The sequence below is a fragment of the Polypterus senegalus genome, unplaced genomic scaffold (genome assembly GCF_016835505.1).
Source record: "Polypterus senegalus isolate Bchr_013 unplaced genomic scaffold, ASM1683550v1 scaffold_4972, whole genome shotgun sequence".
Taxonomy (NCBI): Eukaryota; Metazoa; Chordata; class Cladistia; order Polypteriformes; family Polypteridae; genus Polypterus; species Polypterus senegalus.
The window spans coordinates 14,518-38,267 of record NW_024379223.1 but is presented as its reverse complement, the minus strand read 5'-3'; the positions used below and the strand labels follow the sequence as shown (position 1 = coordinate 38,267).

At 42.5% G+C, this 23,750-nt stretch overlaps 1 protein-coding gene across 1 annotated transcript; it reads left to right on the top strand.

Moving 5' to 3' along the window:
- The first annotated feature begins 654 nt into the window (after positions 1-654).
- LOC120519831 (NACHT, LRR and PYD domains-containing protein 3-like) lies at positions 655-19,275 on the top strand. Its single transcript, XM_039742615.1, has 3 exons — positions 655-823; positions 9,925-9,990; positions 17,765-19,275. Exons 1-3 carry the CDS (start codon positions 739-741, stop codon positions 19,273-19,275), a joined length of 1,662 nt encoding a protein of 553 aa, XP_039598549.1. The 5' UTR covers positions 655-738.
- The last annotated feature ends 4,475 nt before the right edge of the window (positions 19,276-23,750 follow it).

The window sequence follows — 23,750 nt, the reverse complement described above, 5'->3', positions numbered from 1 at the left end:
ACAGCAGCATAACTAAGGGGCAGAAAAGTGTGATGACAGAGCAGAGCGGCCATTATCTGACCAGGGGCTTTTGGAGGAAATCCTCTCTACAGCTAACTCGTTCATTTTAAGTTCAATAATCAGTACATGTGGTTTGGCTCCTGAGTGCACATGTTAGTATAATAATAAGTGATTTACAAATCTGTTTTTTACGTGCCGTGTTGTTAGCCTCATATAAATGTTCCAAATGTCTGAGATACGCCAACACCTAAATTATCAAAACTCCAAAGACAGAATATTCACTGGCTAATGTAAGGTCTCCTGAACAATGACAGCCTCCTAGTACTTCAGTCTTGCAGGTTGCGTATCCACAAAATAACCTTAAGGGTCCTACAGAGTTCTGCACAAGAAGACACAGCCATTGAATTCATGTGTCCCAAAGGTGTCACGTCTCGTAATTGAGTTCTGAGGCATCAATCAGATTGTGGATCAGACCTTCAGAAGTTCATGTTGACCATCGACTTTCAGTTCCAGAGTCCGTTATCAAGTTTTGGACTTCAATCTCCTTTCAGTCCTTCATGTCAAAATGATGAGAGACCTGAGTCTGCCATCCCTCTGCTCAGCTCTTGTCATTTGTTTTTAATTTCATGTCCTCTTTCTTTTGTTTCCACAGTCCCCACCTGCTGAGAGGTCACAGTAAATTTACTTAAAGGAGCCATCAAAAAAGACAAACTGCCATTCAGATCACAGAATCAAAAGATGAGTGAAGACGACTTGTGTAAGAAATCTGTGTCCATGATCTCCAAGAAAGGGAGACGTGATGAAGACGTCAGCGCTCTGTCTGGTGAGTAAAAGCTTGGAGATGTTTGTTTTTGAAGTTAAACTGTTTTAAAGTGTCACACTTTATGAAAAGAAACCGACTTCATACACAATATTTATGTGCTTGCTGTTAACTTTGTAGATGGACTGCTAGGTAATATCACCCCGTGTAATGGAATCTTTTTTTATGCTTTTAATCTTTTCACTTTTTATTTGCTCCTAAAAGTTGAAGGGGGCGGCACGGTGGCGCAGTGGTAGCGCTGCTGCCTCGCAGTTAGGAGACTTGGGTTCGTTTCCCGGGTCCTCCCTGCGTGGAGTTTGCATGTTCTCCCCGTGTCTGTGTGGGTTTCCTCCGGGTGCTCCGGTTTCCTCCCACAGTCCAAAGATATGTAAGTTAGGTCGATTGGCGATTCTAAATTGGCCCTGGTGAGTGGGTGTGCTTGTGTGTGTCCTGCGGTGGGTTGGCATCCTGCCTGGGATTGGTTCCTGCCTTGTTGGCTGGGATTGGCTCCAGCAGACCCCCATGACCCTGTGTTCGGATTCAGAGGGTTGGAAAATGGATGGATGGAAGTTGAAGGGCGTTGGGCCTTTAGTGTAGTTATAAATGAATCCACATTGTGATGAGGTACAAAGTTAATTGTTAATTCCTAGCAGTTGACAGTTTTGTGAAGTTTTTAAGGACAAAATTTCTGACTACAGGAGAAAAGTCAGAGAAGGATAAAATCTGTAAAAGTTTAAAGGAGAAACAAGCTGAACTGATACAGTGAGGAACATAAGTATTTGAACACCCTGCGATTTTGCAAGTTCTCCCACTTAGAAATCATGGAGGGGTCTGAAATTCACATTGTAGGTGCATTCCCACTGTGAGAGACAGAATGTAAAAAAATTCAGGAAATCACATTGTATGATTTGTACAGAATTTATTTGTATTGCACTGCTGCACATAAGTATTTGAACACCTGAGAAAATCAGTGTTAATATTTGGTACAGAAGCCTTTGTTTGTAATTAAGAGGTCAAACGTTTCCCGTAGTTCTTGACCAGGTTTGCACACACTGCAACAGGGATTTTGGCCCACTCCTCCACACAGCTCTCCTCTCGATCTGTCAGGTTCCAGGGCTGGCACTGAGCAACACGGAGTTTCAGCTCCCTCCAAAGATTTTCGATTGGATTTAGGTCTGGAGACTGGCTAGGCCACTCCAGAACCTTGATATGCTTCTTACGGAGCCACTCCTTGGTTATCCTGGCTGTGTGCTTGGTCATTGTCATGTTGGAAGACCCATACACGACCCATCTTCAGTGCTCCAACTGAGGGAAGGAGGTTGTTGCTCAAAATCTCACAATACGTGGCCCCATTCATCCTCTCCTTAATACAGTGCAGTCGTCCTGTCCCCTTCGCAGAAAAGCACCCACAAAGCATGATGTTTCCACCCCATGCTTCACAGTAGGGATGGTGTTCTTGGGATGCAACTCCTCCTCCTTTTTCCTCCAAACACGGCGAGTGAAGTTTAGACCAAAAAGTTCTATTTTGGTTTTATCTGACCACATGACTTTCTCCCGTGCCTCCTCTGGATCATCCAGATGGTCATTAGCAAACTTCAGACGGGCCTGGACATGTGATGACTTGAGCAGGGGAACCTTCCGTGCAATGCGTGATTTGAAACCATGACGGCATAGAGTTCTACAGACAGTGACCTTTGAAACTGTGGTCCCAGCTCTTTTCATGTCATTGACCAGCTCCTCCCGTGTAGTTCTGTGCTGATTCCTCACCTTTCTTATCATCTGTTATACCCCACGAGGTGAGATCTTGCATGGAGCCCCAGTCCGAGGGAGACTGACAGTCTTTAGCCTATTCCATTTTCAGACAGTTGCTCCAACAGTTGATCTATTTTCACCAAGCTGCTTGGCAATTGCCCCATAACCCTTTCCAGCCTTGTGGAGGTCCACAATTTTGTCTCTGGTGTCTTTTGACAGCTCTGTGGTCTTGCCAATGGTAGTAGTTGGAGTCTGAGTGACTGTGGGGTGGACAGGTGTCTTTAAAGAGCTCAGACAGGTGCTACTAATTAAGATTACTAAGTGGAATAGAGGTGGATTTCTTAAAGGCAGAGTAACAGGTCTTTGAGAGCCAGAATTCTTGCTGATTGCCAGGTGTTCAAATACTTATGTGCAGCAGTGCAATACAAATAAATTCTTTACAAATCATACAATGTGATTTCCTGAATTTTTTTTTACATTCTGTCTCTCACAGTGGGAATGCACCTACAATGTGAATTTCAGACCCCTCCATGATTTCTAAGTGGGAGAATTTGCAAAATCGTAGGGTGTTCAAATACTTATGTTCCTCACTGTAAGTGTGTTAGGTAACTGAGCTGAACTGAAGACTGTGTGTACCTTGAAGAGCTGAGAGTGTCAGATCTCAACAATACATGTAGGACGACAAGAAGTCAAGACAGACCTTAGACATTTGATTAGTTTAAAAGTTAATTTTGCTTTATGAGCAGCTGCCTAAGGTTCTTGAAAGTGATTGAGAAAGCCACAAAAGGCACATAAAGGGCAGGAGTTGGGCAAAATGTAGCAGAGAGCTGATGAATACAATCAGCTCTGGATGATCACTTGGTCCTCCATAATAGTAGGAGGTTTAAGCAGCAGTTAGAGGGATAGCCATCTAGCAATGATTGAATTTAGTTTTCATTCAACTCATGTTAGACAAAACCAGTTTAGCTCAAACAAATTGTAAAACTAACACCAATATGATGACATTCATCTTTACTCTTTGGCTTTATGGATTGAGGTTTCCAGAAGTCCACACCAGAGTGAGATGCCTTGTTACCTAGTGCTTCAACTTCATGGTTGATGATTGTTTTCTTTACATCTTGTAAAGCACTTTATGCTACATGTATAGTATGAAAATGAGTTATAGAAATAAATGTTGTGGCTGAGGAGAGGTTGCACTCCTGTGTATAAACAGAGAACTGGAGGAACTCACCTAGATGTCCTTCAGAAAGACACTGTGCACAACTAAAGTGGTGATGGAGGAGACTCCAGTCCAGAGAGCTAGTGGGTTATGGTCAGATATAAGCACAAGGCAAGTACTCAGAACTGTCCAGCAGTGTCAGCAGAATTATCAAAGTCCAGCAGTTCAGAGCACCTTGTTGAGCAAGATGTCATCTCTGATATCTGACACCCTCAGCAGGACTGAAGACCACCTGTGGGTCTCCTCTAACTGAACTGCCAGAGAGAAAGGAAGAACAATAACTGACAGACATACAGCAGCCTCTTCAAGTGGGCTACCATCTCAGTGCTCAAGTAGGAGACCTCCCTGGGCAGATGGGTAAGCTCCAGAGTGGGAGTGGATCCAAATGTCATTGTCACAGAAAATGCTCAGTGGGTGTTGCACTTACTTCAAAAAAGTCTAACCAGGCCCCTTGAGCTCTCCAGTTTGGATAGAAAGGCCAGAGTAGGAATAGCTGAAAAGAACCACTGGTTCAGCTGTCCTGAATCCACCCTTTAAACATGTACAAGGAGCGTAGGATAAGAAAGAACATCATTGATTGTCCTGGTGAGGATGACTGTCATACAGACTAGGAACTTAATCACTTTTACAGGATATTTCAATATTTTTCAAGTCAAAGTTATTTCTTCACAGTCATTGTGTATCTTAGTACGCTCTAAAGTGAAGCATATTTTATAAACCTTAATAAATGCGTATCTTGTTCTTTCCTTTTATAATGGAGGTGAGGAGTACTGGTGTTCTAATGTGCAATAAAAAAGCCCTAAAACATACCAAATATGTCCACTTTAAAGTAGCAAAGGTCTCAGTTTAACAAAATGTTCCTTCCACATTTCTGAAGAACGCTTGTCATGACCCCCAGTCCATTCCTATGGGGGGTGATGTTGCAGGCTCTTCAGTTCCCATACAGCTGGAGTGAAAGCTTGGTCTGCATTGCCAGCAGTAAGTTAGATTCAATCCCAGTGGTGTGGAGTTTGTCACCAATTTAGTTCATAATCTTTATGGAAAGAATTTCTAGGAACAGCCAAGGAGGGAATCATCTCCATGTGGTGACCTTAGGATGACATCTCTGCTTTTGAAGATGATGTGATCCTGCTGGCTTCATCCTGATGTGACCTCAGGTGCACACTGGGTTTGCTTGTCCCGAGTGTGAAGCAGCAGTTATGAGGATCAGCATCTCCAAGTCTGAGGTCATGGTTCTCAGCTGAAAAAGGGTTTGAGATGGGGTGCTGCCTCAAGTGGACGAGTATCTCAGGGTCTTGTTTATGAGTGAGGATAAGAAGGAAGAAGGAGATCGACACATGGATCGGTTATGCTTTTACTGTACTGGTGAATCATGATGAAGAGAGAGCTGAGCCAAAAGGCAAAGCTCCCAGTTTACTGGTGGATCAACATTCCTGTTTTCACCTCTGGTCAGAAGCTTTGGGAAGTAAATGAAAGAACTAGAAACACAACACTCAGATACAAATCAACCCATAAATACACAGAGAGAACATGCAAACTACATTTAGACTGGCGCTGTGAGGCTGGAATAACCACTCTGTGCTACCACTTGCCTATATAAAGCATCTGTACGAAACTTACTAAACTTCTCTTTGATTTAAACTAAATGTACACCTACAATGTCTGTTCCCTTCTTGTCTGTTGACTGCAATCTTTCTCTTGCTAGAGCACTGAAGTACACGTGTGCATCAACATACAGGCATCAGCAGGCAATATCTTTGCGAAATAATGAAATAAGCTTCTGTATAGTGAAAGAATGTGAATGACTGTGTTGGTTATTGTTGTCTATAAAACAGAAACAGAAATTCACATCTGGGCCTCAACATTCAATATCAGTAATGGTGATTGGTAACGACTTTCTGAGGTGAATCCACAACACTGGGACTGAAAATGTTCTGCAGAGAAGCCAGATCAGTGTAATGTACAGTCAGCCTCCTTTAAAATGGCTGAGTCTCAAAAATTCTTTGCTTTTTGTTTTTTCCTTCGTAAAATAACATGAATGTGTTGTTTCAATATGAATGCAATGTCAAAAATGGACGTGTTCAGTAACTTTTAATGCTTTTTCTCACTTTGGGGCTCAGTACCCATTAGCTCTGTTGTAAAACACATGAGCAAGCTGGTTATTTTCTTACATTTATAGTTATGCTTCACTTTAGAATACAGTTTCATCTAATAAAATAATATATTATGATTGTGAAGAAAGAACTTTGACTCTCAGAATACCAAATATATCTTTTAAGACAAACGCCCCTACATTACAAAGAAACTGTATTTAGATTTGGCCAAGCTTAAAGTTCATATGTTTGTCAAATCAAATTAAAAGTCAAAAAATCGATAATTCATATTCCAACGGTACTGACTGAGCTGTTATCTTGTTGGACATCTTCAACTTGGTTTAATTTCCTAATGATCAGGGGCTTGTTTTTCAAGAGAGCCAAACTTATTATTAACTAGCCATCCCCATGGCTCTGCTAGTGTAGTAGTGAAACAGGACAGTGAGGAGGGCCCCCCGTGGCTCCCTACTCCTGACGTCACGCTTCCTCCTCCCCTTGGCCCGCAGCCTCTGTTTCGGATTAGCGCGAATATATTGCTCCTGTAAGCGAACTATGATTCTTTAGCGCGATGAGAGAAGTTGCAAAATCAACTGTAATGTTCAAGCAAATTATAGAAAAAAACCCGATCTAAATCCTTTGAGTAGTTCTGTCGTTCGCTAGCTAAGCAGAGGTAAGGAACGCCTCGAGGCTGGCACATGAGTGAAGAGGCTCAGCCCGCTGCGTGTTTCTCAGATTCACACAAATAAATCGGTACCACAAGCAAACTATGATACATAGTGCAATGAGAGAAGTCGCAAAATCAACCAGAATGTTCAAGCAAATTATAGAAAAAAACTCGATCTAAATCTATTAAGTAGTTCTCTCGTGAAAAGTGGACAGATAGTCCTACAGACAGGCAGACATTGGATTTTATATATATAGAGAGATGTTACCTCCAAAAGTCAACTCTGGCAATTGTGCCTCATCTCCTGTACTGCTCTGTGTGCATTTTGATTGGCTGAGATAATGACAGAGAAAAATAAGAGACCAATCTGATTGGCTGCATCAGAATCACATTTCATTGAATTGCCACACACTGCACTCTTCAAAGACGGGAGGAGTCCGACCAGCAGCACCTCAGTAATCGGATATAAACTGACAGGCAGATCCTGTGGAAGTCGCTAATTCAGTTCAATTCCATTTATTTTGTATGGCGCTCTTCATGGAGTGCTGGCTCAGAGTGCCGTAACAAGTTCACAGATAAAACACAATTACAAACTTTACAAAATCATAATGCACACAGATATACTGATGAAAGTGTTGGGGTCCTATGTGGGAAAAACCTCATTTACTGCTGAACTTTAGAGGTTGGGTGGAGTGTGTACCAGCAGCTCTACTCCACTGTAGGACAAGGTGGCATTGTCCCATTTGGCTTGGCTTTCAGTGGCACACGAGGCTGAATAATTAATGAGAATAAGAAGAGGAGCAGAAAGCTGACTTCATTACCACCACCTGAACAGTAAAACGAAGAGCAAAATTGCAGCTCTGCCTACATTGTGGTCAGCTCTGTACTGCATCTGAGAATGAAGACATAATTCAAGGATGAGCTGACATATCTGTGGAGACACCGTCACACAACAAGGTAACCAAAAGGACATTTGTGTTGTGGAAGAAATACGCTAAGGAAGACAGGAGCTTCATCAATCAATCAATCAATCAAAATTTTTATTGGCAACAGATGAATAGTTGTGAGTTCTGTGCTTGCAAGCCAGAGAGAAGCCCCCCTTACAGTCCCCAGACAACTCCTTATATTGTGAGCTTGTTTACCTCTAAAGGAGTTGTTCCTCTTTTTAACATAAGTCGTAAGTCATCTTATAGTTAAGTCATACAGCTATTTTAACACAAAAGCAGGAGTTCTTTAAAAAGCAGTTTGCACTTGAAGCACAGAGTACATTCTTGTTCAACAGTCCAGCTGATGACAGGCCACATGTTAACCCTTAGAATATCAAGAGGATATGTCATTTTTATTCCAGTGTTTTAGGCTTGTAACCCAAAATTGAACTCTGGCTAAACATGATGGACAAATCAAGTACTGGACCTGTAACTGGAAGGGACTTTGATTCAATTTGATCGCCACAGGCTGTTCTTTCCTTTAAAGTCAGATATGAGCATTTCTTTTGGAGCTGGAAGCTGACCACATTTATGGTGACAGAGACAGCTGTTCTCATTGAGCCTTGGAGATTAGAACTCATTCATTACATCAGAGATCCACTCCAGACCTACACTGTTTTCCTAATGATTGAGCGCCTTCTTAATCATTTTCTTGATCATCTTGTTGACATCTCTTGAAGTGATATTACGGACCGAGCAAACCACACTGGCCATCATAGAGTTGTAGAACATGTAAAGGATGTCACTACCCACATTAAAGGAGCACAGTCTCCTCAGTAAAAAAGGGTCTGCTTTGTCCTTTCTTATATTCAGCAACTTGTGTGTGTTATGAGACCAGTCCAGCCTGTCGTTGATGCTGTTCCCTCAAATTTACTGTGAGGCCACTACTTAGGATTGAGATAAGCAGTCATGTCAGACTGAATTCTGATCCCTGAGCCTCCAACACATTTGTATCTGTGAAGTTTCATCTTTTCTCTTTCCATTTCAGGTTTAACACAGAAGTTTGCTAAAGTACTACACACTTTCTCTCATGAGGATCTCCTCAAAATCACCGAGTTCTACAAGCCCTACCTGGCCTATGTGATTGAATACGACATCACGAGTATCCTGCAGAACCTGGCCACCAAGAACATCCTCACCAACGATGAGGCCAAGGTAGGCAGGTCTCCCTGTCAGTATGAGGCACAGAGAGCTGAGCAGAGATGATGAGCTGAGGAGAATCATCTGAGACTGCCTGACCCTCCATAGGAGGTCTTTCTGTTATTGTGAGGTCATCAGACCCCACTGACCACTCTGCTCTGCTCCCCCAGTGGTCTATTCTAAATTAGTCCTATGGTTACTTGCTTGTCTTTCAGAGATTCAAGAGTGTGAGGGGCGAGCAGGTGTGGAGTCCTTCATCAGTGACATAATGAAGATGGACAGTGTGGTACTGGTGAGCCTGTGGGAGGCACTGGCTGAAGAACTTGTGAGATTTCCATCACCAAACATGACAAGAATACTGGAGGAGGTGGCAGTGCGTGGTGAGTTAATAGAGTTCTGTGTGACAGGGAAACACTGAATGTGTACAAATCACAAAAGGAGACAAAGTGAGAGAGACAGGACCACAACACAACATTACAGTCTGTAGGCCAACGGACTAACAACTGTCAGGTCCATCACTTACACCGAGACGTCTACTTGATGGTCATCAATACCAACACTTTCTTCAGTTTCTTTGATTTTTTTTTTTCATTTTATGTTTCTTAAAGTTTTTAAAGGGGCAGTGGTCCCACCATACTATTTAGTAACTGGTGTGCTACTGTCACCTACATGTGACCTGTCATGACCACATATTTTACTTGCATGTCGCCCCTTCTACACTTTACAAGCCTACAGCTACAGCCCACCAGGATGATCAGTAATGATATTTATTTGTTTCTTTAACAGGAAGTCACCAATTCTGTGGTTTGTCAACACCCCTGATCTTAGCACTCCCCTCAGGTCGGTGTGTTTAAACATCAGCTTTAGATGCCCACACTCATGCTCATCCATGTTTTTTTCTTCAGATGTTTTACCTTTCAGATCCACATGAAGCTTATTGTACCCCTGAGGTCTCAGTAAAGAGTTCCTGCTCTCCTCAGCATGATAAACACACAATATGTCTACTGTTCCTATTGCTCTCTTATGTGTCATTTCCTGGGTGTTCTTTCCTGGACAGTTAAATGCAGACCTCTTAATATGGACACACATGGGTGGTTTGCTGTTTATTTTCAAATGTTAACTCTTCATTGGTGCCAAACAAAGTCCACTTTAGCAGCAGTTGTTAGTTTTTGATATTTTTCTGTTTACCTCACTGTACTCACTTTATCTTTTTGTTAATCTGCCCTTTACTGCTGCAATTGTCTCTTCTGTCTCTCTTGTTGTCTTTCCAGGACCAGACCTCTTGATGGACATTCAGGCCAGTCTCCAGCCCGCTCCCATTGATGATGGTATTAAAGGTAAACCACTGGTCTTATGTCACCTGTCATCAGCTCCTCCAGGACTCTGCTACTCAGTTAGAACATCAGAACAGTTGTGGCGAGATCAGGCCGTTCAGCTCAACAGGCTCACCTAATCCTATTGTCCTAATCTTTTTTAAAATAACATTGTCAGCTTTGAAGGGTCTTAAAGTCCTACACTTCACCACGCTTTCTGGTCACTTTTTCCATGTATCTGTTGTTTTCTTTGTGTAGAAAAATGTTCATATTTGTATGACATTTAAATTATTTTTATAACATTAAAAACTTAATTTTGATATCTCCATCTGCCTCTGTTTAGGCTGAAATGGTTTGACTCCTTCAGTCTGTCCTCATAGTGCAGACCTCTCAGTTCTGAATCTGCTTTGTTGCTCATTTCTGGACTTTCTTTATTGCTGCAATATACGTTTTGTAAACCAACGACCAAAAGTACACAGAATGCTCCAGGCGAGATGTCACTAGTGTGTTATAAAGTGTTATTATAACCTAAAGTGACTTGTACTCCACATGGGGGCGCTATATAACCTGTTATTCTGCTAGCCCTATTCATAGCTTACAGATCCCTCTGTAAGAATATGACTGGTTCTGCATTGTCTACCAATACTCCCACCCAGTTTGATATCATCATCATGCTGATGTTGCTTATTTGTATATTCTTATCCTGATCTTTTATTTATATTAAAAAGAACAGCAGGCCCAACACTGACCCCTGAGGGACTCCTCTGTTATGGTAATCTCTTTCTGATAAGGCTCCTCTCCTAACATCTCTTTGCTTCTTGTGTTTAAATCAATTCTGTACCCACCAACAGACTGTGCCCTTTATTCACTTTTCATTTACATGTGTCTATTCATCTGCTTTTATTGCTTCCTCATACAGTTTCACTTTACTAGTGAGACATGATCTCCTCATCTACACCCATGCTGTCCCTCACATGTGCTGCTTTGATCCAGTGATCCCAAGGACCTCAGACCAGTTTCTTTTAATGTCATCCATCATGAAGATCTCTGAGAGGCTGGTCCTGAAACACCTCCAACCACTGGTTTCAGAACATCTCGATCCTCTAAAGTTTGCCTATCAGACACATGTACAGTAGGTGTTGAGGATGCTCTCATCTCCATGTTCCACAGAGTCTACTCCCACTTGCACAAAGATGGTCAGGATCATGGTCTTTGAGTTTTCCCATTGCCTTTAACACCATTCTGCCTCATTGACTGGGGGAAAAAGCTAAAGAATTTGAATCTTGATGCCCCCACAATCTCTTGGGTCTTGGACCACCTGACTAACAGACAGCAGATTGTGAGGCTGAGGGACTGTGAGTCAGAAATGGAGGTGTGTAATACTGGAGTACCTTTGAGCGCTTTGAGTAGTGAGAAAAGTGCTATATAAATGCAAAGAATTATTATTATTACCTCAGGGAACTGCTCTGTCTCCCTTCCTGTTTACTATCAACACAAAGGACTTCCAGTACAATACCAGCACTAACCACGTACAGAAAATCTCGCATGACTCCTCCATCATAGGCTGCGTTATTAATGGAAACAAATCGGAGCACAGGAGGTTTATGGAGGACCTTGTGTTATGGTGAAGGAAATGTAGATCAACATCAGCAAGACAGATGAGTTGGTGTGGACGTCTGGCATGCCAAGGAACCTTTGAGAACAGTCACCACTTCAGGTGGAGAACGTGGAAGTGGTACAGAGCTACAAGTACCAGGGTCCATATAAACAACAAACTGGACTAGTCTGACCACACAGTGACACTGGACAAGAAGGACCAGAGCAGATTCCTGTTGACTATTCCTGATACTCTTCACCTCCTTCTTGACTGTTCTTTTACTACTAAAATACTGAAAGACTCTCTTTGTCTCATCTTTTATTTTCTCTTAATTATTTCTAAGTCCCTTTTAGCTTCCCTGCTATGTCCTCTACCAAGACATTGTGAATTGTATTACATTGTGGTCACTTGACCCCAGTGGTTCAATCACATCCATCCCTTCAATTGTATCCTGATTATTAGCAAATACCAAATCTAGGCAGGCTTACAGAGTTCTAAACAGTCACTCATTACGTCTAAACACTCCTGTTCTTGTCCTCTGCTACTTGTAATGTTACCCCAGTTAATGTTTGGGTAATTAAAAGTCCCCCATGACTTTAAAATCCCCCTTTAAGCTTATCTTTTTAATATTATAAAAGGATGTCAATTGAAGTTATTGATGTCATTAGGTGGTCTGTAACACATTCCAAATATGAGGCCGTGACCCCTAATGTTGTCTCATCGTACCAGACATCCTCACTAAGCTGTGGCTCACCGTCTAATTGAAGACGCAATACATTCAAATCATATTTTACACACATGGTGACTCCCACACCTTTCACTTTTGCTCGTCTTTCCACAGTAATGTGTACCGTCGATGTTCTCCTCCTGCCTGTCTCTGTTATTTAACAAATAATAAATAATAATAATAATAATAATAATAATAATAATAATAATAATAATAATAAGTTACATTTATTGAGCTCCTTTTACAAACCCAAGGTCGCTTTACATACAGAGTAAAAAAAAAATTACACAGATGACAAAAGTTTGTAGAAGAGGAAAGTTTTCAGTTGAGATTTAAAACTGCAGAAAGAGGAGCAAACTCGGAGAGACTGAGGAAGAGAGTTCCAGAGTTGAGGGGCTATAGCACTGAAGGACCTGCCTGCCAGGGTGGAGCATCTGGTGTGTGGGACATTAAGGAGATGACTGCTCGAAGACCTGAGAGAGTGACAAGGAGTGTAAGGAGCTAGTAACTGAGTGAGGTAGAGAGGTGCAAGGTTATGTAGGGCTTTGAAGGTGAGAAGCAGAATCTTGAATTTAATCCTTGATGGAACCGGTAACCAGTGAAGCTGGGAGAGAACTGGGGAGATGTGAGCAGAACGCTTTGTGTGGATGAGGACTCTGGATGTGGAGTACAGCTATATACTGTAGCTTATGTGTAGATTTTGCAATGAAGAGGGAATTACAGTAATCAATACAAGACATTATGAAACAATGAACCAGAGTTTGAGCATCACTAAACAACAGAAATGGACGGAGGTGGGCAACGTGACAGAGATGATAGAATGAAATTTTGGAAAGAGACCTAATGTGTAACTCAAAGTTAAGTGATGAATCAAACAAAACACCACAATTTCTGACAACAGGAGCAGGTTTGACAAGTGGACCATCAACAGAAATAGAGAAATTGGATGCCTTAGAAAGTTGGGATTTTGGACCTACCAGTAACACCTCAGTTTTATTGGCATTACATTTGAGAAAGTTAGTTATTTTTCATCCGTAGCTTAAGATTAGTGATGCAGTCAGTGAATTTGCTGGGAGGCAAGTCTCTACTAAGATATAAGTGTATATCATCTGCATAGCAGTGGTTAAGGCCATGTCTGCGAATAATCTGACCCAAAGGAAGGATATAAAGTAGAAAAAGTAATGGCCCAAGGACTGAACCCTGAGGGACGCCATGCGACACAGGTGAGGTGGAGGATTTATATGGGCCAAGTGTGACAAACTGTTACCTATTAGAGAGATGTGATGTGAGCCATTGAAGAGCTAAGCCAGAGATGCCTACAGCAGAGAGATATAACAGGAGGATTTTGTGATTAACAGTGCCAAATGCTGCACTTAAATTGAGAAGGAGGAGAATATGAAGTGAACCATAGTCTGCAGACTGGGGAAGATCATTGACCACATGGAGAAGAGCTGTCTCAGTGTTGTGCTTTGTACAAAAGCTGGACTGAAAAGGCTCATAGAGTGTATCTGTAAGTTTCTGTAAGAAGAAACATGTCCACTTGCTTCTGGGAGATGAGGTCGTTAATCAGGGAGGTTTTGTTAGTGATGGAGCAAGTGTTCAAAAGGGCGAACCTAAAGTTAGGGTGCAGACACTTCCTGAAGATGATGAAGATGGCCCATGTTTATTCCTCGTACAGCCCTAGCATTATGCCAGTCAACACGGTGAGATATCAATATACTTGGAATCGACGCGTCCGAGCCATAGATCTGCGAGGGGCCTCTTTTAGACCGGTGAATTTAGTGAGGACGCTGAGTAATTCCAAGCGACTGGCAAAAATTATTAGTCAGAGAGACCAATCGTGGATGACAGTCAAGATTTTTAAGTTCATATGGAGAATATATGAGCTGCATTGCCAAAAAAGTAGAAATGACAACACACAGCACAACTCCAAATCAGAGACAGAACAGGCTAAGAATATCCAGACAGCGGTGTACACCGCCAAGAGCGAAAAGAACACCACACAACATCATACTAACTCCAGCTCCACATGTTAGCCAACCCAAATCTCACTGCATAACCAGCTAGAAAAGGAAAAGCACAGCGGGCAGGCTGCACATTCGCAGTTCAGACTGGCAACTGCAAACGAAGTAAGAGTAGATTCATACTCACCGCGAAGGCAGTAACAGGAGAGAAGGAAGAGGGCTCACGCAGGACTGAAGCAGGTGTAATCTAGGCAATCGCCAGTGGCATTCGTAAGTAAAATTCGAAAAGAGCAATCAGATCAGAAGATAAAGGTGGAAAAGTCGATGGGACAAAACAAATACGACGACACCGGTGAGATTGTACATTCAATAACTCAAACGACAAAGTGACTTCATGTTTTCAAAAGGGTTTGCAAAAAAATATTCAAAATCAAAAACTGAGATCTTTCATTCCTAGAAGTCTTTAGACCATTTGCTGCGACACTCTAAGTTGTGCTCAGGTGCCTCTTGTTTGCTTTAATTCTCCTTGAGATGTTTGAAGAACTTGATTAGAGTCCACCTGTGTCCCCTGAATTGATTGGACGTCCTTCAGAAAGGCACACATGTCCCTGTGTATAGAAGATTCAACAATTCACACTGCATGTCAGGACAAAAAAACAAGCCATGAAGTCCAAGGAGTTCTCCATAGACCTCCACAATCAAATTGTGCTGAATCATGGAATGAAGCAGAGGGATAAAACCATTTGTAAAGCTTTGAGGAGCACAGTGGCCTCAAGAAATGGAAGAAGTCTAAAACCACCAGGACTCTTCATGGAGACTTTTCTATCCATCCAGACTGAGTAGCTGGACAAGAATGGCCTCGGTCAAGGAGGTGACCGACAACCCAATGGTCACTCTTAGAGCTTCAGAAGTCCTCTGCTGAGGTGGGAGAACCTGCCAGAATGATATCCATCTCAGCAGCACTCTATCAATCAGGCTGTAACATGTGTTTAATATGTCACTGTCCTCTGAACAAAAATATTTTATAAATCTACTCATGAACAGTGGACACAGATCTGGCACAGGGGCTCATCATTTAGAACTGCTAGGCAAGCAAAGGAAGACAAGACAGGGACAACTGCGAAATGGGCAATGTTAGACTATTTGTGTGTGTCAAAGTCAGCATGAAACTGCATCCCCTTTTCCTTGTTTGGAATGGCATGATTCACCTAAGTGAAGGTCTGCACATGAAGAGAGAGTAGAAAGCCTTGGAACATTGCCCGGCACACCCCTGAAGCCAATGGACGGATGGGAGATAACGTCATCCGATCCTGAAAATCCTTCCAACGCAGCGACGCAGACTCTACACATTGGGCCCCCACTCCTGAAAGTCTTGCTATTCCTTTGACTGTTATGGAGTGTAAACTATCATTAAAGTAAGCTAGGTTATTTCTCCTATGTGATTTCATACTGCCGTATCACTCACTAAGGGAGGGGTATTGCCTTTTAATATCATATCTATATAGACTCAGGTTATGTAACACGCCACAATTAAAAAAGAACTCATTCCAACAAGGGAGCTAGCGTCCCCTGCTGGATACACAGGCATCTTTTGGTGATTTGCTAGATGGAAGCCCCTATTAAGTAAAAGGCATATGACAATATAAAGAACTATAAGAACAGGAGGAAAAAAGAATCTCTGGTCTGGGGAGACAAAAACTGAACTCTTGGGTCAGAAGTCCAAGCACTTTGTCTGTCAAAGACCAGGCACTGCTCATTATCTGTCTAATACAATCCTACAGTGATGGTTGGAGGTGACAGCATCTTGCTATGGGGGTACAGGGACAGGGAGACTGGCCAGAATTGACGAGACAAGGAATGCAGACAAATCCAGAGAAGCCCTTGAAGAAAACCTGCTCCAGAGTGCACACCACTGGGGTGACTGCTCAGTGACCTGAAGAATACAGCTAAGACAACACTGGAGCAGTTTTTGGACAAGTCTCTGAGTGTCCTTGAGGGGCCAACCAAAGCCCAGTCTTACACTCCATAGAACATGTCTGGGGAGACCTGAAGATGGCAGTTTACAGACATTTACCATCCAGCCTAACAGAGCTTGAGTGAATCTACCAGGAATAATGGGATAAACTCAACAAATCCAGGTGTGCAAAGCTTATAGAGACTTGCCAAGAAGACCAGAAGTTTGAAAAGCTGCCAAAGGGGCTTCTTCAAAGTACTGAATTAAGTGGCTAAACACTTCTATTAATGAGAGATTACAGGTTTTGATATTTAAAATTTGAACACTTTTCTGAAAATGTTTTTTCACTTTGTCATTATGGGTTATTCAGTGTTGATGGATAGGCAAAAATTTCAAATGGATCTATTTAAAATTAAATCTGCAGTACAGTAAAATTTGCAGAAATGGATGGAGTCAGAATACTTTCTCAGTCCGCTGTTTGTTCAGTTGTACAGAAGTACAGTGTATTTTTTTTTAATGAATGTAAGGCCAATAATTTCAGTGTATTACTCAATTACCTTTGACTCTTTATCTTTGAGTAGAAATTTCTGAACTGTTTTTGTATTTGTTTTTAAACTGTACTGCACATTCTGTTATGTTATGTTTTAAACCAGGCCTCTCCTAACCTCCCTACTAAACTCTCACCCCCTGATCTTTGAGTTATCTACTTATATGTCCTACCTAACCCCCCACGACTCCCACATTGGTGTCCCTCCTGATCAAATGCTTCTTGACAGGGCATCCCAATGCCCCAAAAACCTGTGCCCTTCTATCCTACCCCAAGATGAGCTATAAGTTTAAACTTGCTAATCTCCTCAGTCTTACATGGACTAATGTATGGAAAAGTCAGAAGACCACCATGTCAGCTCCACTCCTCAGCTTGGCACGTAACTGCTGGATTGTCAAAGTGTCACTCTGCCCACACATATGTCTTCTTTTCTGTTATGCCCAATGAGAGCTAAATCCTCCCCCACTCTTGCCAGCAGCCTGTTCACTCTTCCAAGGAGGTGTCCCAGCTGTCCATCAGGTAGGCAGCACAAGAACACAAACCTAAATCTCAATCCCTCTGATGACTGACTCCTGTACTATCACTACGTTTTTCTTTCTGGTGTGACTGGTTTTCAAGTGACCCATTGGGTCTCTTCCACCACAGAATTTTTAGAGTCACCATCAAGCTCCACAAAGACCTGACAATGGTTGGTAACTCTCACGTCTGGGTTGGAGACCTTGGCCAGTGTGCACCTGTAGTCTTGTGTGTACTGCATGTCCAACAATGATACACCTGTTTCTACCTGTCTGCTTGAAGTCTCCTCTCAGGTTCACACAATCCTGCTAAAAGACACCTGGGCAAGATCTGTAATCTCCTACTGGACCACCGGTTAGCCTCCTCTTCTTCAAGTTCAGTGACCCTGACTGCAAGGTGTTGATCAGCTGGCATCTCCCAAACATCAAAGTCAGACTCCAGAACATTCATTCTTTATTTTTCTTTTTTCACAAGTTCTCTTTATCACTTTCAGGTCTCCATGAGACACACAGAGGTGGTGTATCTGAGTCTACAAGATCTCTGGAGGATCAGACTTCCCCTGGAGATCCATGCACCAGAGCTGTGGGCTTTGAGACTCGATACACAGAGCTGGTGGTCTTTAAACAATTCAAAAGAACCTACAGTGAGTGGCAACATGAACTGGAGAAGATGGGGAGACAACATGCAGAGCTAATAAAGGTGTGGACAAAAGAGAAATGTGAGCGAATCTGGACTGAGCAGCTTTTCAGGAGGAGTCCAAGAAGCGAGACAGACCCTCACATTGTAGTGGTCAGTGGGGTGGCTGGAATTGGGAAGACCACCATGGTTCAGAAGATCATGTTTGACTGGGCCAGAGGCACTCAGTACCAGAGGTTTGCATTTGTGTTCCTGTTTAAATTCAGGGAGCTCAACCTACTAGACACAGAGACAGAGCCACAGATGTCTCTGACCAGACTGATTGTAAGGCACTATAAATATCTCAATGACTCAAAGTTGAGAGAAATCCTTCAGAAACCTGAATCTCTCCTCTTTATATTTGATGGACTGGATGAGTACAAACACAAACTGGACTTCACACAGCAGCGGCTCTGCTCAAACATAGATGACTACTTTCCTGTTCACTCCCTGGTCACTAGTTTGGTCAGAAGGACATTACTGAAGGGCTGTACAGTCCTGATAACCACCAGACCAACAGCCCTGGAGACCCTGGACATGGAGAGAGTTGATCGATTTGCAGAGATCCTGGGGTTCTTCCCTGAACAAAGGCTGATGTACTTTAAGAAGTTCTTTGGTGATGCTGATCAGGGCTCTGAGGCTTTTCAGTACGTGGAGGAGAACGAAATCCTGTACACCATGTGCTTCAACCCCTCGTACTGCTGGATTATCTGCTCTGTGCTGAAGAGCCACTTCATGACACCTGAAGAAGAGCGAGGAGCTGCACCCAAAACTGTCACTTTGCTGTTTGTGATGTTCCTTCACAACATCCTCACTAATCACAGACGAGAAGCCAAGAACCAGCAAGAGATTCTGGTCAAACTAGGAAAGATGGCTTATTATGGGGTGGTGAACAGGACTCTTGTGTTTTATGACAAGTTTGAGATGTCCACCTTTGGTCTCCAGCCCGTCCAGTCCTCTACATTCCTCTCAGGGTTCCTCAAAGAAATCCTTCAGAGGGAAAGCACTCTGGAGCACACAACGTACACATTCTACCACCTCACCCTGCAGGAGTTCATGGCCGCCTGCTCCTTCTACCTCGATCCATCAGGGGGCATCGAGGAGCTGCTTGAGAAGTTGGACTCATGTAAAGATGGCCGGTTTGAGATTCTCACTCGATTCCTGGCAGGACTGGCCAGGGATTCTGTGTTTAAAACACTGGGGGGAGTCATGGGGGAGTTTAAGATGAAGACAGCAAAGCAGATACTGGAGTGGGTGAAGAAGAAAGCTGAAGAGGCGCTACAGGGAGGACATAAAAGTGAAGCTCTGAGTGTGTCAGTGGCTCTATGAGACTCAGAATAAGAAATTAATCAGAGACGCCATTGGGAAGGATTTAAAGATGGACTTTAGTGAGATGACTTTATCTCCTCTGGACTGTGCTGTGCTGGGCTCTGTCATCAGCTGCTGTGGAGAATTGAGGAGCTCAACCTGTCAAACACAAACCTCACCTCAGAGTGCATCAGGAGACTGGCGCCGGGGCTCATCTGCTGCAGACGTGTCAGTGAGTAATAAAACCTTCATGAGTTTAGTTTGACTGTCTGTGGACTCTGAGGGTGACATTAGTGTGTCCATCAGGGGGTGTCAGGCTTACAAATAAATGAGGGTCCATGTCAGAACATACACTGCTGTGTGTCACAGTGCCACCTAAAAGACACAACAGCAGCTAAATAACAACAGAAATCAAATAATAATTTATACTTGGTTTGTTTGAATGAATCTTTCAGCACAGAAATTCACTATTCAGACCCTCTTTGTTGAGAAATGAGAAAAGTACAACTGATTAGAAAGTTCTGGAAAAGTCATTTTCATGTTATTGTTGGATATGTCTGCGTATTGAAAGCCTTTTTGTAATTTTGGAGTGTGTTATTTTTAAAACAGTTTTATTAATAGCTGCAGGAATGAATAACTTTAATCACAATAAGTCAGTTACAAATCTGTAGAATGTTCAGTTTTGTCTAAAGAAGCTCTCAGGTAATAATGAGACTCTCTTTCATCATGAAGAATGTGAAAGATCAAACACACCTCAGTGTCCACAGAACAGTGACAAGTGACGGGGACACAACCTGTGTGGGGTCTTCATTGATAAATAAACTGTGGTGTGTGCCGTGGCAGGAGATAAGCGAACAAAACACTCCTTAGCCCCCCAGTAGACGTCATCAGGCAGGTGACAGGGTCAGACACTGGTCAGAGATGACACAATTACTAATTAGGACAAATGGAGCAACAGATACACTGCATTCAAAAATAAAGAAAATGTTCATCACAGGAATAAAAAATAATAATTAAAAAATAATAACCAATAGCAAAACACCAAAGCAAAGAATGAATTTTCACCTGTTACACTCATTCAAATTAATAATTAATAAAAACATCAAATAAACAAATAAATAAATAAAGCTCTAAGAGTCCAGCAGCCTTCAGTTGTCTAAAGTGGTTCCCAATGGCGAGACAAACCACAGCCGTCTAACCTGAGGGCTCCGTCCACTAAACCTGAGCCGCTTCTCCCAAATCAGTTCCCTCCTGAACTGAAAATCCCCCTCAGTCAGCTTTCACGGGGTCTGTAAATGAACCAGCTGTCTGTAACACTAAATTAACACTCGGCCATCTTGTAATGCATTCTGGGAGTCCCCCATTAATAACAATAACACGGTTAGCACTAATGAACTCCTCTAAGAACTAAAGGGACAACAAACCAACTTCCTCCGCCAGTCGTCTCTCCCGATTGCTGAGTTTGTTTTATTTCACCTCCTCACTCGTCAATCACAAATCACCAGCAGCCTCATATTGACGTCCAACGGCAGCAGCTGCGTCCTTCATGTGCACCGGGTGTAGTCAGGAATGTGGTGCCCCCAGCCGTGTAAAGCCAAATCAAATCACAGTGACGCCCACTTACATCATTCTGACTAATTAGGACAACAAAGTAAATACTTTCAAAAATAAGGAAACGAAAGAACTCACTGCTAACTCAAGGTGGTCTCGTTATTTATGGTTGATGAAACATTTTAAGTACAAGTGGGGCTGCAGCCTCTCACACCTAAACACTGAAACATCTTTGAATAGAAAAAAAGGTTCAAAATGTAATCTTTCTTTAATGGAAACACAAGTTCCATAATTACTGTACTTTGTTAACAATTTTCTGAAAAATAAATCTTTTTTAATAAAGTCATTATAAAACACACCACTGTATGGCTCATCTAATAATAGAAGTGCCAGTCTGAGGCGGCTGCCATTGTGCCAGTGCCCTCCACAGAAGAGTTGTCGTCTGTCGCTGGCATCACGTGTGCTGTAGAATGTCAAGTAATCATACGTGAGTGCTCAGTTATTTCACGTGTGCTGCGGTCGTATTAATACTTTTTTTTAAGTAATTTATATCCTGTGCCCAGTATGTCATGAAAGTGTAAAGTGATATCTTTATAAATTAAAATGCTGATTATAAAGAGCGTAGAGTTGGCGGAGAATAAACAGCCTGTGGCAGAATCTTTGTGGTGAGCAGTCGGTGATGAAGGAGTCCACGCAGAGCATGAAGAGGCGCCATGAAGTGACAGCACTGACCCTCAAACACTTCAGAGACCCTTCTGTGCTGTAAAGTCCGTCAGTCCAAGTGCTCGCCGCCCGCCCGCCCGGTGAGTGGAGGTGAAGGTCCAGCCTTGGAGTGTCGCCCAGAGCTGAGCTGAGTACAATACAATAGCATACAGTGTGTGTGTGTATAGCGCCCTCTACTGAGCGCAGGGACAGACTCTCAGGTGAGTATTGATGATCAGAAATATACAATTAGCACAAGTAAAGAAACAGATTTGTAAAACACACAGAAAACAACGGAGAGAGTGAGCTACAGGAATGGAAAACAACAAAATCTGTCGACTAATTGATTGTTGAATTCTGGTCTGGTTATTGAAAAAATTGAAAAAGCAGATTTGTATTTCATTTCAGTTAGTTTTCTGTTTGCAATTTTAATTTCAGTTTAGTTTTTCTTTTATTTTATTTAACATAACACTTTTTCGCCACTTTAGTTGCAGTTTTCATTAACAATCCTAACCTCTGAACTCCGGCTGTCCGCACTCATACTGTAGAAATATGGAGTTCACCTCTGGAACTCATTTTAGTCAAGGGATCCTTCACGGGGGCAGCACAGAGGTGAGCACTGCTACCCCACATCTCCAGGCCGCAGGTCAAATCCCACCCTCTTCACTGACTACTTAAGGTCTTTAGGGTGTAAAGCAGTTCAGAAGTAAACCCCCGATGATCGTCACGTAGCTGACTGGCCTGTCCATACGACAGCAGGACATTAGCAGCAGATTTGTGATGGAGTCACACCTGAGAGTCGACACCATCAGGACTGGCAGCCTGACACCATGTGGTGTGCCAGCTTTGTGTGGTCAGCAGTGACATGAGAAGGTCATCAGTCTGACCACTTCATGGGCTCACATGTCACATGTCACTTTATATTTACTAACTGACTGAATGTCTTGTCTGAATTCTAGTAATCGACTGACTGCCACCTCTAATCTGACAGCCATATTTAAAATGTTTCTAAATTCACAAAGCAGATCCTCAATAGATGACCAGCACTGCTGACTTGTCTTGTCATTGTGAATGTCCATTCAGGTGGCTTCTCATCAAGCAGTGACATCAAATGACCAACATGAGCTGACTTTTAGAATCAGGATTTGGCTGACAATCAAACACGTCCTTTGTTAATTCAAACATCCCCTCCATCTTTAGGGTCTCCAGAAAAACAAATCACATGGTGACTGGCTGGTCCTTTACGTGACTCCCACCAGCTACTGGCAGACCACCAGCACCTTGATTTATGTGAGCACTTGAAGTAGAAAGACCAGTTAGAGTTTGTCACAAAGTAGTTGTCACTTGTGCCATCGGGGTCTTTAAATCTTTAACCGCTCCCTTGAGGTCCTTCTTCATATCTTTATAAACTCGTCTTCTCTCACTGATTCACTATTTTTAAATGATCTGAGTTTAAATCAGGCCGTCAATAAAAACAGCAGAAAGAAAAGGAACTGAGAGAAAGATGGGAATCGAGAGCCAGAAGAGGAGATCAGAACTGAAAGATCAAAAGCTGACTGTCAAAATTGAAAGTGAAATCCAAACTCACAGTCGAAAACACAAAGCAGCAGTTGTGACGTCTGACTTTTACACACACGTGTGCTTATTCTTTATGTCACATCCACAAACTCAGGCAACACAGAAGTCTAATGGACTGAACTTTATACTCCTTGATCTTTGACAAAACGTTTAGTGTGACCCTGATTGTCACTTTGTAGCAACTCCTTTACAACAGACACACAGAATAGTGACACACAAGAAGTGAAGATGGCGTCACAAGAAAACATAAAATATCATCAACTGCCTCAAAGTGTAAAGAATTCAGAAGAAGTGATAACAGAAATATCTCAAATAAAATACACACAATAAGAAGAAAACCAGGATCAAATTTGCAATATTAACAAAATAAACTTAAATCATTACAATAACACACTGTGACCAACATGGGGTACAAGACCACCGAGCAGCTCACCTCGGCCTTGGAGCTTTTGAAGGAGTGAAAGTCCAACACCCCCAAATTCCCTAGTCCTGCAGTTGTCAGCCTGATGAAGCATGAAATGTGGCGCTGACTTGTCAGTTGACCTCGTGTTTGGCTCATCATCTCGTCAGTCATTAAAAGTTTCAGTCGTCATTCGAGCACACAAACTCAGCTCAGTGTTTGTAGATTTGCGGCACTTCAGTTTGTCCAATGATATTTGATTTGT

Coding starts and splice junctions, on each gene's coding strand:
- LOC120519831 (XM_039742615.1), top strand. CDS start 739: ATGAGTGAAGACGACTTGTGTAAGAAATCTGTGTCCATGATCTCCAAG. Junction 824..9,924: donor AGACGTCAGCGCTCTGTCTG/GTGAGTAAAAGC, acceptor TTGTCTTTCCAG/GACCAGACCTCTTGATGGAC. Junction 9,991..17,764: donor CATTGATGATGGTATTAAAG/GTAAACCACTGG, acceptor TATCACTTTCAG/GTCTCCATGAGACACACAGA.